At 36.4% G+C, this 18226-nt stretch overlaps 1 protein-coding gene across 6 annotated transcripts in view; it reads right to left on the bottom strand.

Annotated features, from left to right (window-relative positions):
• PARD3B (par-3 family cell polarity regulator beta) overlaps nt 1–18226 on the bottom strand; it is a 433796-nt gene that overhangs the window by 191912 nt on the left and 223658 nt on the right. For all 6 annotated transcript variants that reach the window (XM_069781654.1, XM_069781655.1, XM_069781656.1 and 3 more), the window contains 4 exons: nt 11895–12065; nt 8378–8507; nt 2665–2764; nt 365–480 (listed from right to left, as the gene is read on the bottom strand). In XM_069781654.1, coding sequence (XP_069637755.1) covers nt 365–480; nt 2665–2764; nt 8378–8507; nt 11895–12065 — 517 coding nt within the window. The remainder of the gene's footprint in view (nt 1–364; nt 481–2664; nt 2765–8377; nt 8508–11894; nt 12066–18226) is intronic.

Raw genomic sequence — 18226 nt, 5'->3', positions numbered from 1 at the left:
AATAAAATGACTTTTGTTATTGCTGTTTTGCTATATTTTTTAGACACATAAAACTAGTACTACAATTCTTTCTGCTCATTTTTACAAATGCTCCCTCTTCTTCAGCTAAGATTTCAATACAATGGATAGAATGGCCTTTAAGAAAAAGAAAAGGAAAAAAAAAAAAGACCTTTCTTCAGCTTCAATAAAAAGGATATTTGCAATTAGATGCTACAGGAGGCTGACCATTGTCCCCATGACCGTACTTCCTCTGCAGAACTTAATCCCCGATGTTTGTGTTTAAGAAACAAAAGCAAGAAACAGAGATGGTGCAGATGGGCTAAGGCTAAAAAGCTGACCTGTATGTCACCCCACCCCTTCTTACCCAGATCCATGCTTTTTGAGGCTTTCAGATTAATTGATTCAGACTGCTTGGCTGGTGTCAAAGATCTGAAGTTGATGTGCTGATCTGCTAAATGCACTGCTGAATTTATGATAGGGCTGCAGGAGGAAAAAAAAAAAAAAAAGACACGTAAAATAGTTAGATACCAGTTCAAAACACAAGTCAACTAAATAAAGCATGCACAAATATACATACATGTGTTTCTTTCTCCAGTTGCTTACAGCCATGCATTTTAAAATCAGTTACTGATCCTCAACTTTCTTTTTTGAGACTTAACACATCCAGTCACTTGTTTTTCATCATGGGTGCAAATATAAATGTAAATGCTTAGTGATAATTGCTTTTAAACAATTCATATTTTATTTAGCAGAAGAAAAGAGGAACATACCAATTTTTAAAATTTTTTTTTTTTTAAGCATTTTGCTAGTTCTATTTAACCACTGCATTTCCAAATAACATGCTGCAGAAAGTTGGAAAAATATTACCAATGCACCTGGTTCAGTTCTACTTCATTTGCTAATATAAGGTGATTTTACAGCCTTGTACCATTTCTGTAGAGGCTGGAGCCTGGAGGTGCCATAACACTCTGAAGAATTTCAGGGTATTGTGGTTTGGTTGTTTGTGGGTTTTTTGTGGTTTGTTTGGTGGGTTTTTTTTTAATTATTTTACTTCAAGTTAGGCAAATATCTAAACATTTCAAAAATCCACCTGAGTGAAACTCAAAGTAACTTTCACCTGTGAGGAGTCAAAACACCTCACTGCAATGCATTTGAAGTCTTCCATGTCTCTTTTCAATTAGAAACACATATTATTATTTTAAATGCTCTAAAACCAAAAAGCAGTTCCAAAATTAAAAACATTTATTTCCAAACTGTTCAATCAAAAGGTTTAGTTTTACAGTGCCACAACACTTTCCCCAGTTTTTTGCTGAAACGCAATTTCAGTGAAATCAGTGTAACTTGACACAGCAATTCAATTTCGACAAAACTTAAGTTCCAAACAGAAAACCAATACAACACTGGAAAAAAGTCAGGGTGGGAGAAAGGGCCTGTAAATTCATCATCATTTTAATACATCGTTATCATTTAATGTTTTTGCTCCCAGCTTGTTGAAAAATTAGGTACCAATTCTAGCAAACAACTGCAAGTGAGAATTTAATGCATAGTTCCATTAGTCTATGTAGACTTTTGTTTGTTTGCAATGTCATACATACCTGCCTGGCAGACCAGATACTATAAAATTACACTAGTGAAATTACTCTATGTTAGCAAAAACAAAATAGTTACAAGAGTCTTCATTGCTTGAAGAATTCAAGGTATCCATAATAAAATATATCCACTCTTTGATACTACATGCAGCCTATCATTTAAAGGGTAGCTTTTAATCACATCCATGCACACAAGGACAGAAGTACGGCTCAGTTTTTAGTTGAAATGTATACTTTCCTAATATCTTTACAATAAAACAGTTGCATGACTATCAAAACTGAATACATACAAAATTAGTAAAGTGTTCAACATTGAATTTTCAGCATCAGAAGTATGATAGGTTGAAATGATACTTTGATTTGAATCCTGTGCTGCTTGAGAAAGACAAAGTATATGCCATCATGAACTTCAACATGTTTACACTTTTTTCTGCACTTCCAAACTTCCGTATTTACTAAGGAAATTAAAGCTTGTAGCCGCCATCAAACATACCAGTCTTTACAAAAGGTATTCTTAAAATATCTGAAAAATCTACCCAGTGCATTTACAACCGGTAAAGGGTCCATTTGTTTTTCCCCTACACACTTCAATGTTCAAACTTACTGAAGCTTCATTTTGTAACCTCAAGAATGTCTTTGGCTGACATGCCGCGTAGGAAGATTCAGTTTCCTACAAACTGAATTTGGCTAGAACTTTTAAAGCTTTAAGAGACTTCAGGCACTACATCTACACATATCACCAAAACTATTGGTATAGTTTTAAAATAACTTTTTTGTTTTTATAAATTGGGATTATGTTTTGGGATTCTTTTTGTTTTACTGAACACATGCTGGGTATTGTGATCCATATACCATGGATAGCAGGCATACTGCAGCTTATGAACAATTGAAATGGATGTTGCACTAAATGCTAAAATAACATTCCCAGCTTCTATTAAATGATCATCCAGGCAACTAAAAATAGTGGTACAAATTTTTACAAAATAAAAAGTGATTTTAAAATCAATTAGAACTACTTTCATAACCACTAATGAGCAATTAGGGCTGTAACTATTAAGAATAGACAAAGTCCAACCTATGATTATAATCCTCATTCAGCAGATCCTCACTGGGATGCGGTGGGAGAGGTGGAGGGGTTTCGTTTTCATCATTGCCATGATCAGACACTGGCAACTCTGAAATAAAATTGAAAAAGAGGTTAAATAAACTGCAGAAACAAGTACATTATACCAGTTCACTGATCAATGACTGGACTGGAAGGCCTCAAAGCAATACTGAAGTGAGTCACAAATTATTCAAATCCCTAAACTAAACTAGAATTAAAATCACACCAAGCAGAAAATATACCCCTTGGGATTTCCTGAAGAGCTGATTTTCAGATTTGCATATGCATAATTAAAGATAAATATAGGGAAACTTTGTGCTTATAGTGAAGTTGAGTGCAAGGTACAAATTGCTTTACTCCATTTGAGTGGATTTTCACTTCTACATAGCTGCATCCTAACTGATTGTAGGTTCATGCTTTCATGCCCTTTGATGGGGAGCATTTACCTTTCATGTACAGAAGAGAACCACATTCTCAGCAAAGAGTTAAGAAAAAGAAAAATTTCTGTTATCCCATGGCAAGAGAAGAAAGACGCGTTTCTGAATTATAGTCTTCATTTTCCTACCATTTGGGTAATTCCTTCTTTACCTTTACAAAAGGCATTCAACTCACACCAGAAAATTACTTTGGATGAAAAAAATCCATGAACTACTCAATTAAACCATTCAGTGGTTTGCTAAGCAACAACACTTACATACCTGCAGTATTTAATATGATTGCTGTGTCTGCTGTAGACCAGTTCATTATTGTACTGTAAATTCACCTCTCAATCTAAAGCTCTAGTCTTGTAAGAAGTCCCTACATTTTTCAATATAGAACATGACTTCACCCCTCCAAAACTTAACAGGAAATATGGACACTTAATAATTCTTGGGCTTCAATGGCAGGTAAGCAATTTAACAATACTGACATACCACACTGCCACGTGACCTGTTCTGTTGCATTGAATGTTGCTAGTCTTTTTGCACAATCCTGCGTAAAAGTACTAATCTCACCTGAGAGAAAAAGGGTTTACAAGGAGGGGATCAAGGCAGACGGCAAGAGCACTGAGATAGTTCCCTAAAAGCAAACGAACAAAAAAGGACCAAACAAACCCACGCTATTAGCTCAGGAATCCTATAAAACTCCTATTGGCTGGATAGCCTCCTAAAGATCAGAAAGATAAGAAATAGTTCAAACTCTGTCAAAAGTGAGAATGTCATCAGAAGAAAGCAAAGGCAAGCAGATGAGGAGAAAACTTCTAACAAGACCTTAGAAGTATCTATTGCCCATCTGACACAGAAAACAGGTATGCTACCTAACATATATGCACACTGGCTTCTTGCATTATGATCACATTCTTTCAGGTTGCAATTTATGGACAGACAACAGAGATGAGGACTAAATGGCAGGTTCTCATAGAAGAAAGAATTTAGAACAAAGGGAAACTCGTACTGTTCAATGTAATTAAATGATGTGAAAGATGAATCGGAAGATGAAGAAATTTACTTATGTAAAAACACTCAGAACTACCAAAAATAAGCAGACTATGAAGCTCTGCAAAAAGACTGCAGGATATTAAGCAGGAAATGCAGGTGAAATTCCCTGTCAGTGACTGCAATGTGATAGACATGGGGGTAGGGGAAAACTCTTGACACATACACAAAGGCTATTACTTTAGCAATTACCACTCTGGAACAACACAATAGAAGCGCACTGGATTGTTCTTTGAATATATGCTTAGTGAAGTCAAGAGGAAACGACATTTAGAGCCTCAAGGAAAGTCCAAACACTCCATCTAGAACTCGGAGTTAATGGTGTGCCTAGTTTTTAAACAGCATCTAAGGTTTCATTCTTCCTATCTGAAAAGGGATGTAAAATAATTCAGAAACCTATTGAAAAGGTGGCAAGATAGTTGGACACACGTAGAAACATTCCGAACAAGGAATATGGACTAGGATTCTTTGGTTTAGAGTAAGAAGCAATAAAAGGGGATACAAGAGGACTCTAGGAAACTGTAAAAGCTATGCATAAGGTGAAAATGAAGCTCTCACTGACTGTCTCATACACAGTAACTAGAAGGCACCCAGTGTAGCTATCAAGTAACACACCTAGGACAAACACAAAGTAGTATTTTTTTCCTGTGCAATTAAATCATGGTACTCATTGCCATGAGGATGTTTTCGAAACCAAAATTTTAAAAAATATTAAGAAATGGACTAAAAGGTAGAGAGGTATCAGTGGCACAATGGTCCAGACAGAACCTTTGATTTAGGAAGTCCCTGAATCACTGACTACACTAAGTAGGAAACAGATGCCTGATGAAGGGGGGTGGGGTGGGAAATCACACCACACCCTACACTGCACCTTACCCTCTTTGCGCAGCCTCCAACAGCCACAGCAAGAGATTGAGCATATCGTGTAGTTATACTAACTTTGATTCACAGTAACTGATACATCATTTCACAAAGGCTGTTTGGTGACAGGTTACCACTGCCATTTTTCTTGCAGTACACAAATGGTACACACAGAAAAATGGTACACACAGAAAAAATTCAGACTTCCTGAGCAAATCGGAAATGATCACAAGGGGCTACAGCTCCCAGCAAAATGGGAGCAGGAGCAAAAGAGTGAGAGAATTTAATGTAAGAGGCAGTCACTGGCTCCATGTTCAAGACCTCACAAAATGATCTTAACAGATGCAGAGAGATCAGAGGAACAGCTAAGCCACTAAACAAAATGTACTGAATTTACAGTTTAGGAGAGCAAATAATTGAGTCTGTCTATAAGATACATGTAATGTTTACAAGCAAAATTTAAACATTAACTTAAAATTTCACTTCTTAATTTTCTATCTTGACATTACCACACATGTATGAAAACAGAGGTGCTTGTACAACCATGAAGACTTGGCAGTCTATGGTAGCAGAGAGAGTTTATGATTATTCTACTACTTAACCAGAAAGATGACAGCATTTCCCCTATAACCATTTATAATGTAGGGTTATAAGAAATATATAAGAACCTCTAATGAAACACATTCCAGTAATCTTTCAACACCAGGAATGTAAAGCTGCTGGCACTGAAGTATCAGTTCTCAAAGAGGTTGTTCTAAAAAACACTGAATCTGTGCAACAGCTTGGCAGCAAAAGAAGTGAGGACCTGAAGGCAGCAAGTATTATTCATGCAAAAATAGAACAAACACTGGCATTTCAATATTGGATCAGTATCCCCTCCCCCTTTATTTAAATATCCACAGGCAAGACAAAATGTAATGTTTTGGCTATAACCACTTTTCCCCAGACATTAGTTTTTCTTGCTCACGCATAATAAAAAAGACTCTTAAAACAGACAGCAATATTAGCAGGCCAAGCTTCAGTGTATTTTTGCTGAGATTTTATAAGAATTTTATTGGTAGGAGCAGTGAATGATACTGGAAATAACTTATTAGAAAACTTTAATTGAGAAAGTGACATTTTATTAAACATAATACAGCTCCCGTCATTAAATTCTTACATTAGATCCTGTATTACATTAAAAATCTCTTCTATCTTTTATTATTCTTTGCAAAAATGCACCAGCTGTACTTCTACATACAAGATCTGGATAGTACACCATAAGAGTACAAGGGACTGTTCGTGCCTGTCACAAGAAGCTCACCATGTCTGTGACTCACATCCTTAAACAGACACACAACCTAAAGTTCATAAGTCAGTTAAATGAGGCTTGTGCATAGGCATAGAGTTTTGCCTTTACAGATGCCTTGAAATACTGAGGACAAAACTTTACAAGAAACAGTGCAAAAAAATTTTTGAACCAGTGACTGGAAATAAGTGACAAGCTCATATCGAAAGTAGAATAAGTATTAGCTCAACAATAATTAATACTATGACTTCAAAATTAGAGAAAGATTTCTACAACGTACAGGACTACTGTAAGCCTAAAGTGTCTTTCACCAAGAAAATTAGCCCTACTGCAGACACCCTACTGCTGAAAGCACCTGTGCAGTTCTCCATTAAGATCACTTAAATTTTACTCATCAAATGCCAAATCTTCAACCGAAATTGCAATACAGGGATGCTTTTAGTAAGTGCTAGAAATGTCTTTGTCACTTGTTGTCCACTGACTCTAATTCCAAACCGCTCCCAGGCCACAGCTGGGAAGACCCAGCCATGCCAAACCCTCCCTGACAATAGCCCTCAGCAGCACTCCAGAGCATCCTTTCCACATCCAACACACATTCTCTTCTGATGCCATCCCATTTTTTTTGCTATAACGCCTTCTTATCATCATTTGTTAATTAAAAAGATGTCTATTGAAAATGATTTTATGAATGAGCTGCAAACTAGTCATCCTGATTTCTGGATTGCAGTTGGAAAATCCTTATCTGAAAGTATAGCTCTTCCACATACTTTGTTTTGAACTTTATTTAGGTGACAAGTTACCTGTTGCCATCAACCTGTATCAATGGCTCCAGAGCATTTGCTTATATGTTTTTTAAGAAAGCGGTTAAAGGTATTTGCTGTTTTCTTATCCTTTGGCAATGACTGACATCCTCTAGGGCAGGCTAGCTCCGAGGATGACCCTTTTCTCCTGTAACTACAGAATCAGTGTAAATTCCATACAAGAGAAACAGAAGGTAGATCTCAACAAAAGGGTCTGATCTTTGAATATTTACATATTCACAGTGCTTGAGTCTATATCCAATTCTTTGCCTGGAGTCACACTATCAAAATATTGAAGAAAACACAAAAGATTTACCTCTAAATTACATGGGAGTTTCTCTTGAGCTTTACAGATTGGGCTCTTTGGTTTTGCTTAAAAGTAGCCCACACAGTCATCACAGCAGCCTATAAAATTACTTTTTGTAGGCCACCCAGATTCCACAGCTGTCTAGGGAAGTGGGAGACATCATGCATAATTCAACTACATAAAAGAAAATCTTTTTTTTCCTACCAGAAGGTATTTAAGTATGTGCTTGGCTTGAAGGATAAGAACACACTTAAAAGGACAGGGGTCAAGACCATCTCAAATACTTAAACTTTTCAAATAACTAGTACCTTGCTGAGTCAGGTGCAAATTGGACAGACAGTACAGTATGCCATCAGAAATGAAAGAAGACAGGAAAATAAGTGGTCTTAAAAGCTCTTCCTTACATGCTTGCATATGCTCATACATCTAGCTTTTCTTTGTACAATGTACACGTGTACCTAATTTTTTTTAATGAGTTCATTAATATAATTCCAATTTGTAAATTAAGGGAATGTTTCTAACCTTTGAACAAATTTTACCTCTAAGTCTAAAATAAGCAAGCGTACTTTATGAATATCATGCTTTTGTATAAATTCATTTAGCTTATAATAACCTGGGACATAATCTAAGAATTCAATGCAAAAATCATTGCACTCTAATTAAAGATATATAGAAAATAAACATTTTGACAACATATATTTTGCACTCATCATTTGTTTTTTATCCAACCTTACGTGTTGGGGCAGCGAGCTAGAAACTGTTACTTAAACTGGAATTTGTGCCAGGAATCTAATTCACAACTTCTGAGTCAGCTCTCCCACCCTGGCTGGATCTTCAAGCCTCAAAGTAACATAGTGTGCACTTAACTCTAATTAACTGCTTTTCTAGGGGCTGTCAAAAGACAAAAAAATAAAGCATTTTCTTTTAGCAGAGAAGGATATCTAGAGACTACCTTTTATTCTTTCTTGAGGACTGCATGTTACAAATTGCTGAAGAATAGTATCATTGCGTCGGGAAGCACCTGCGAAGTTGTGACTCCCGTCAGGGGCTGATTTTTGAAAGACTCCCTGGTCTGAGCGTTCCTAAGGGAAAAACAGAACCACACATTGTAACAAAAAAATTACATGTTCAACAATGCAGAAGATCAGCCATCACTACAGACAGTGCACAAATAACATAACATGTTCACTGTACAGTGCTTCCTTTCAAATGAGGAACTTGAAAGATACCTTCAAAATGACTGGTTTTGCTGACCATGAAATAAGACAATATCTAAGCAATAACAATCATTAAGAATGATGCACAAAAATGAAGACTGTTTTTTTTATGACCCACAACTGGCTTCATTCAAATTCTCCATCTGGGAGGGCAGCTTGTGACATTGTCAACACAAGAACACGGGCAATGCCAATGGTATTTTTCTGCCAGCCAGCTGGTTCCCTTCTCTCAGAGACTGAGTGCATATGTTCTGATGATCACACACTAGAGCAGTTTTGCAAGTAAGGAGTTACACCAAACTCCCAAAAGCAGGTCTTCTGGCTAGCAGCTAAACAAACTCCTGTCACACCTCTAGTCAGCTTTTCTTTTGAGACATTTCCCACCCTCCATACATGCCATATCGCCTAATTTATTCTCCTGAGCAGTTGCTCAAAAGAAAAAAGGGGAAGGAAAAAAAAAATTAAAAATCACAGTTTCTAAAACTAGGACAGACCCAGAAAGACGTTTCTGTACTCGTTATTCAGGGAAAACAGAAAACCCACACAGGGGAATATTATGGCTAGTTTTCAAAATAACCTTTATAGTTTCTGTGATTTTAGATCTGTTTTTTTGAAGGGGCCTCCAATTGGCTTCTATTTTTAAAGTGCATGTTCATTATGCCAGCAAACATTACACTAAATACATCACTCCTTAAATTTCACAGTCACGTCTACAGAAGAAATGCATGTATCTAACCCATATATTTTCTCTGTGAAATGATACAAGAGGTTTAATGCATTGGCAAGTGATTCCCTGCAAACCAATGCGTAAGAAAGGATGGTGTGTTACATCACCTTGCAATCTGCCTTTCAAGCTTAATAATAATAATAATAATATACTAAAACAAAAATTTAAACAATAATGATAGAATAATAACAATCAAAAATAATAATAACATGGCAAAAAATGCACCTCAGAACACAAAGTAGTGCTGGGATGCTCACATGACAATATGGCTACAAATGTAATCTCAGTGGACAGGCAGCATCTGCAACATTCCTCCTTCTCAGTGCAGCATGAGCCATTTGAAAAAGCTATTTTGAACCTCTGTACAGAAACACACGGACCACACAGCCACTGACAATGATGATTCTTCTTGTTACTGGAAATTCTTTAGTTTACATAAGATTCCTTACATTGCGAGGCCCACATTTACTACTTTCTCATGGATATTGCTGGCTAAATTAAGCCGTGCAACTTCCAAACTACGACTACATTGGAGACTTGTACCCAGTGGGATAGGGAGCCTTAAATTAACAGCAACAACAAATCTGTTTTTCCAGCTCTTTGATAAATGACACAATCAATATCCCAACAACTGATCAGTAACCAGCCTAATTAGAGTATTCAGCTTATAAAACATAGCTGTCATGGAAGACCTTCATTAGCGTCCTGACCAATAAAAACAATAATGCATTTCTAAACATATTCTCCTTCTACCAAGCTGAGATGCAGTACTCAGGAAGCTGTTTTGGGGAAGGAAAGAATGGGCAACAACCCGTTTCTGCTATGGTCTCCAGACTCAAATGGAATTACAATTGAACTTAAAGAGTACCCTATAAAAATTGATTCCTGTCTAAAATGAATTTGATTCAATCAAGACCTCATTATGCATTATTCATACGGCATGAGTCAAGACTATTTACCTCTTTCATACATCTGGATAATATACAACACTATACACTTAACTATAAAAAGCAGCCTCATACTTTTATTAGCTCAATCTGATGTTTGATTGGAAGTTTTAAAAAAAAAATTTGGCTTCTGTTAAATGAAGAAAACTTGCAGGAATGAGCTTTATTTGAAGGTGAGCTATCTTTCTTATGTCACAAAAGCGCACAATAAATGTAACATACACTTTATAATACTTCCTTACAGCATAATGCTATGTCACATAGAAAGGGAAAGCAAAAATGTGTTTTCCTCTAACATATTCCAGAATAGCTAATGAATATTTTCCATATTTTCCTGGCATGACTGACGTCAGTGAGGCTTTTGCAAAGTGTCCTCCCAACAAAGTTAGAACATAATGTTTGGAAAGTAATATACTTCTAAATCTATTTCTCAATCAATCAGTGATGGTAGTAAATCAAATAGAAAATTATCAGGAAAATATTAAGAGTTAATTATACTAAAGAGATACCTGCATTCTCTTCCGCCCTCTGATATTTTATGCAAATACACCCACAAACATGATTGTTCTCAACATTTTAAAATGTTCCAGCAATGCTTATTAAATAAGAAGCTTGAAATAATCTCTTGGAATTCTATAATGGGATTTATTACATTCTTTTACACCACAAATCCACCTGTAAGTATTTTTATTTTAAGGAACTGTACAGATGTTGAAAAACTATTAAAATATTTACTCGAGTGTCAAAATTAAAACTGGGGTGAGTAGGAAGAGCAGCCCGTATACGTACATACATATTATCTATGTAAAGATGAAGAAAGAGTATGCAGATGAGCATGCATGCATGAAAGAGAGCGAGCAAGAGAGATCACAAACCCAATCTTTTTCAGAATAAGTGATTGGCAAACATCAATTTATATGAGGTCTAGAAAACATAACCATTAAAATGTCTTCCTTTTTTAATTTTGTAATCTTATTTAAGCAAGTTTTATGTTAATCAACTCAAACCCATCCTGAAGGGGTGGCCTTCATCTGACCAGGGAAAGTGAAATATTAATTCCCTGAAGGTCAAAAAAAAAAGAAAAGAAAAAAGGTGGGGGGACAGGACAGGACCAGAAGAACACACACAAAAAAGCAGAGTGAATTAAAATACTAATGAAACTGAAAAAGCAAGAGTGAAGTAAAATCCAAGTCACACTAAGATATTAAGGTCTCTGATCATGACAACAAATGAAATCAGAAGAATTCTAGTCACCTGTATCCCAGCTATTGCCTTGAGGAAGTAGCAGGTAGTCAAAACTACATCAACACATTAATATTAACCCTTTTTAGGATCACATTTGCTTTTGTTCTAATGCCTGTCAAATTAAAAGAGGCAACTTTTAGCCTGGTCTCAACAGGAACAGCAAGACCAGGAGATATCAACTAGAAACACTGTGTGAATCCTAACTCCAAGAAGTCAAGAATTCATTCTGCCAGGAGGAGCTCTCTGACACCAAGTCCTTAGCCATCATCTCTTGTATGCAAAAACATTGGGACTGGAAATACATTTATCTAACAAATGCATTTACTGCTTCACCTCTGTCTGCACCTCTAGTCTTCGGAGAACTACTAGCTGGATTCTCCCACGAATGTTCCCCTCCATGGACATGGAGCGCCTCAGTGTTTCCATAGCCTCATGATTTGACTTGCCCAGAAGTGACTCCCCATTTACTGCAACAAGCTGATCATTTACTCGCAAACGACCATCCTACAAGCAAAAAATAAAAACAAAATATTTTTTAAAAAAATCAGGAATTATTAGACAGAGGTGCTACATACAGGAAAGCAAGATGCAGACAATCAGACATTACTTTATAAAATTTAAAAAACAAGAGACTGCATACTACCACATCTTTAAAAAAAAAATCTTTGTGTCCATTAACTGACCATCTTTTTCCTCCATTTACTACATTTTGGGAAAAGTGCATAGGGCAATTACAAACATAGAAGCACATGCACATGCTGCTGTTTTTCTTGCATGTACAATTTAATTTGTATCAGTTCTAAAAAGAAAATGGGAAAAGGAGGTTTTAATTAGTTAAAAGGACCCACATCATAGCTGTTAGTATCTACAGTGCAACCGTGAAGGAGTACTGCAACATATTTTCCATGCATTATTATCTGCTACTAGGGTGTGGTAAGAAACAGCTTCAAATATTGTGTCTTGTAGTCTCATTAGTGCCTATCTCATCACAATTACCATGCCACCATTATGGGGTGGCATTCTCAGTTCAGAATGGTCATTAAGACTTAAGCATCCTTATTTTAATTAATGCCATCCCTGTATTTTAACATCCAAACCTGCTGTCAATAACAAAATTAGGGTTGAGCCGTATCAAGTAGCCTATGCTTTGAAAAAAGTCATTCAGTTTCATTGCCAAGGTTAACTGACATTTGTGGGTATAATAAAATTGTGGACACTGCTATTTTGTGATTTAGGAGTCCTATTGCTGTTGTTGTTATTATCTGTGATTTATTTCTTTCCATAAAAGCATGTGCCATGCAGTTTTCTCTCTTTAACAAGAAAATAAGGTCTATTTAATTAAGAAACAAGAGTTTCTCTTAAAGCTTGTCAAGTTCACAATTATCAGGTTGGCATCAGACCTCAAAGAAGGAAGAGAAAGAGTAAGAAACTAAAGATATCCAACACAGAAGGGCAATGAAGAAAGAATAGCAGGCAAAGAACCTGCATAGACATACACTGCTTGGTTGAAATGAATCCGATTCATTCGTCGGCTCATTACATACTCTTCATAAAGCACTGGTCCTAACTGTTTACATATTTCGTGCATCTGAGTAATCCAAAACATATATACTTTTTGATTTTTATTTTTTCTATCACTAAGATGTTCAATTAACTATTCTGCTATTGCTGCCAAGTAAGTCATTTGTGCTCAAGTGAGTTACGGTAGCTGTGACAAACCCTGCTTTCTTAAGTGTTATTTTTGTTGGAACTGGTTATCATCATTACCACAGCAGAATATGAATAGCCACGGAGCTGAAGAACAGCATATACCAGAATCCAAAATAAACTGGGAGGGACAAGACGACGGAAAGACAGAATTGGGAGATGAGTCACTCAGTGAAGGAAAATGAAGAGAAATAAAACTTTTCTTGGGAAGGTATGGGAATGGAGGATAGGAAACAGTAATGCCATTTGGAAAAAACCCTGAAATGTCTCCTACCTCTCTGCTGGATATTTCATGCCAACATAAATTTACATACAGCCAAAGTCAATAGGTTAACTCCACCCTTTCTCCACATACAAAATGATGCCATCACATATGCTGAAGTTTAGGGAGAGAAGAGTTATTGTTAAACAAGGAGTTTTATTATTTGCACATGTTGCAATTCCTTTGTGTTCTATCAAAATTTGCTAAAATGAATGGAGCCATTCATGGCAACAGGAATTTGAGGAAAAAATATTTTCTTTTTTGTGACTTTCTGTAAGACTTTGAAAATTTTACAGGTCCTCATGTCCTCCTCCTGTGGTCCCACAGGTTCTTGGGTTACTTATTTTCCTTTCTGTGGATAAACACCCATATATAAATATCCATTAATGCTTCTTACTAAAGTATATACAAATACAATGTCAAATGCATCTTGTCATGACTGCATCTGTTGACTATGCAACTGTCCTGAACACAACGCGTATATTTAAATGAATCACTGCAGCCTCAGAAAGCTCTGAATTGGCCTGATTTTTAATTTCCCTTACAATACTTTTGTAGGAGACTTTGTATTTATTTGTATTTTAATAATGTCAGTGCTTAAAGAACTTCTTTTGATGCATCTCTCTTCTTCCCACTCCGTTACATGCTCCACTTAAATGCAAAGTTCAACTTGAATTCAACAATTCAACTATAATCAGAAAAAAAAAAGGTGTGCATGCTTTATAAATGCTGATCAATTACACTTGCTAAGTCACATGTACAAGGTAGGCTGGAAGACAGCTGAACACTGTTTTCACACATGCTCAGGTAGAAGTTATTTCACAGAAAAACCTTTTGCTATTTTAAAGACTGGAAAAAAAATTCCCAATGTCTAAACAGTTGCCAAACACAGATTTTCACATCACTGGTGTTATGGCCTGGTTTAGAAGTCTGAACTGCAAGACAATCTGCTTGACTGAAAACAAGCTAAATGTTGTTTTAACACATTTTTTCTTTCATCTCTGAAAGGTAGGTTTCTTTGTGGCTCCCAAGTAGAAAACCCAACATTTGGCATTTCAGCAAAACGGTTTTCAAATGCCATTTCTGAAACTGTAAGTGAGCTATTCTAATAAAGGGTGAAGTTACTGTTCCCTTGCTTATTCAAAAAATGTTGGGTTATTTTAGAGACTCACAGCAAGGGGTGGAACCTACCACCGCATGGCTACTCTATTCAGACAGTCACAAGACTCTCATGCTTTTTACAGTAGAGCAGGGAGATATAATGCCATGTTCTTCATGGACTTCTGTTTTTAATCAAAGCACACCTAGTTATTTCCCTTATCACATCAATGACATTTCTCTCAGAAGGAATTCGTTGATGGCATTTACTGGAATCATCCAATTTCCCCATCCACTCCAGACAATAAGCAATGTTTACTGCAACAGCACTCAGAAGCCCCAAGGAGGTTCAAATCATATTTGATTTGAACAAATGCACATGTAGAAAATATTCCATTATTCTAATTATCCTAATAATTCCATTATTTCTAATAATGGCTCTGCTGCATTTCAGCTGCAGTAAAGAGCAAGTACTTGATCATCAGGAATGCATCACAAGTGAAAAGCCAAGACGTCTAGAAAGGAACAAGGCTGAAGTCCCTAAAGTTATGGGGAAAGATTATGCATTTAAACTCAGTCAAGTGTTAGTTTTCTTCACATGAAAGGCTCTGCATAATTACAAATATCAAGTATTCTAGTAACCTCTTTATCTTACAGATGATAAAAAACAGACACTTCAAAAATTACCAAAGGAGGTGAAGAAGGGATGTAACAGTTCAATCAGCAAAAGCAACTGGTTTTATTCCTGCAGGATACAGTGTTAGAATACCAACTAAGAACATTAAGGCATTTTTATTTTGTTTGGTTTTCTAGCAAGAGCACTAAATAGGCACTGAGTCTTACTGTAGCATGTGTGATACAAGATGCATTGATATGTTCTAAATCTTCAGCTAGGACAAAAAATCAGAAAGTATAAAATTAAAGACTTCAATATTCCCTCATGTTTTTTTACAACTCCCTTACTGTACTTTGCAATGCTGCTAACACATCAGAACTAGATTAATGTGTTAATGTTTTGAAAAACACTAAAAAATGTTGGCCTCTTTTCAGACCTTTGGTTTAGACCAATAACAGATAACAGTAACCAACCAAAATTGTCTGCATCTCATATATAATTCTTCATTCTAAAACACATGCTGGTGAAAGAACTTTAATGTATCAAGACCTTTATACAACATTAGAAGGACTGAGCATTTACTTCAGCAGTGAAACAAATGCACTGAAGTTCAATGTATTACATGTCTTCTTTTGAAGACAAGTGGTGACCGTATAGACAAGGGGATGAAGCTCCCCCTTATATTAGCATTTTATTACAAAATCAGAACAGATTTTAAACTCTAAATGCAGAAGTAAGAAATAGTGAGAGAATTCCTACATCAGTGAGCATTATGATTTCCTCCTGTGATAGTTTCCCAGGAAAACTTTGTACACTGAAAAGCAAATGCACATGTCTAAATCCATAATACTCTATTTCAGAGAGTTACAATGAATAGGATAGGAAAATGCTCTGGACAGCCACCAGCTGGAAAGAAAGGCTTTTTATTTCAAAACTTGCTACAAAAGGACATTTAAAATAAGGACAATAAGGACATCTTTAAATATTTATGGCACAAATATGTGCACACTTTTTAACTTGATACAAGAAATTTATTAATTGTTAATACCCACTGATTATGCTTTGTTCTGTATAAAGGTCATTAGACAGGAGAAAGACAGCTGTTCTCCATGCATATACAACTGTGGTTCTTAAGACATTGCCAAAATGACTGCATTCTGAGAGTACTTGTATTAAACACATAGGAAAGATTCTCTGAAGAGTTTCTGGTTGAGAGCTAGAGCCTCAACTACTATTTAATTTGCTCTGGAGTCCACACTCAGATCTACTACTACACAGCTCTAATTGGTGAAAGGTTTATAATGAGGTAGAATAGAGAATAGGTCACAGGACCACAGGTTATCACAAGACAAAATAATCTTCCAGTCATGGTGACTAACTGTCATGGTTTAACCCCAGCCAGTAACTAAGCACCATGTAGCTGCTCACTCCCCCCCCGCCCCCAGTGGGATGGAGGACAGAATTGGAAAAAAGTAAAAACCATGGGTTGAGATAAGAACAGTTTAAGAGAACAGAAAGGAAGAAACTAATAATGATAATAATAACAGTAATAAAAATAACAATAATAATAATAAAAGGATTGGAATATACAAAACAAGTGATGCACAATGCAATTGCTCACCACTTGCCAACTGATGCCCAGTTAGTTCCTAAGAAGCAACACCCGCCCCCCGCCCAGGCCAACTCCTCCCAGTTTATATACTGGGCATGACGTCACATGGTATGGAATATTCCTTTGGCCAGTTTGGGTCAGCTGCTCTGGCTGTGTCCCCTCCCAACTTCTTGTGCCCCTCCAGCCTTCTTGCTGGCTGGGCATGAGAAGCTGAAAAATCCTTGACTTAGTACAAAAACTACTTAGCAACAACTGAAAATATCAGTGCGTTACCAATGTTCTTCTCTTACTGAATCCAAGACATAACACTATACCAGCTACTAGAAAGAAAATTAACTCTATCCCAGCTGAAACCAGGACACTAACTGTGCCAGTTGCCTGTTTACTTAGATGCGAGCACAGAAGTCCCGCTTTATTAGTCTGCAGATGCCTCAAGACAAAATTAACTGCTCTGGAGTGAGTAACTATAGGAGAATAGAGAGTGGTGAACACACAGAGCTAGAAAGGGTTGCCTTATGTATCTATGATGTGACAAGTCAGGTAGACAGTGCACTAATCCTGCACGAATATGGCTCCACAGGCTTTGCTATTCAAAACAATGAAATTATTTGTGGCAATATACACTGCCACTGCAACTGGTGTGGACAGCTACTTGGGGAACACAGAACTGGGAAAGCGAGGAGAGCAGCCTCATTTTCACAGTAAAATGAGTTGTACTCTGTTAGCAGACATGCACATAGATTGAGTTTATCCAGCCCTCATTTGGCCAATTGTGCCTTAACTCATTTCTGATATACACCACGTAGATGAGCTTACTCAACTTGTCATTTAGCCCTGAGTTAAGCACAGACGCTATTCTGAATTGCATGTACCAGGCTCAGACATGAGAAGATCTGAGCTTTGAAGTAACTGTGGGACTAAGACAGGTAAATAATAGAAGCAGGGAAGTATTAAAGATTCCCATCAAAGCTAAATCCTAGATTATTGCTATTTACCAGCTGCTGTAAATAGATGATCATGAAAGTTTTAATGCTGTGAATTGTCTTACTCAGCGAGCTGATATCAGTAGAGGAATTTACATACACTGAATTAAAAGGTATTTTTACAGAAAAAAAAGAACTGTGAGAAATTGCTGAGGTAACACAAAAGAAAAAAAAATTACATTATGGATCCACAAGAGTTAAACATACTAGCCCTGAAAAATTAAGACACTTGCTTCTAATTTCAAGAAAGTTACCCTTTTCAAGTTTTATTTGGGAAAAAAAATGCAGTCAACAAATTTCCTAAAGATTAGAAAATAATTCAAATACTTTTTAATCATAAAAATGTGCAACAGTCCTTGTATAGTCCTTAGAGGGAGCAGAACAATT

The sequence above is a fragment of the Haliaeetus albicilla genome, chromosome 4 (genome assembly GCF_947461875.1).
Source record: "Haliaeetus albicilla chromosome 4, bHalAlb1.1, whole genome shotgun sequence".
In the NCBI taxonomy this organism is placed as follows: domain Eukaryota; kingdom Metazoa; phylum Chordata; class Aves; order Accipitriformes; family Accipitridae; genus Haliaeetus; species Haliaeetus albicilla.
Note: the sequence above shows the minus strand (reverse complement) of the source record. Positions and strands in the feature narration are given on the sequence as shown.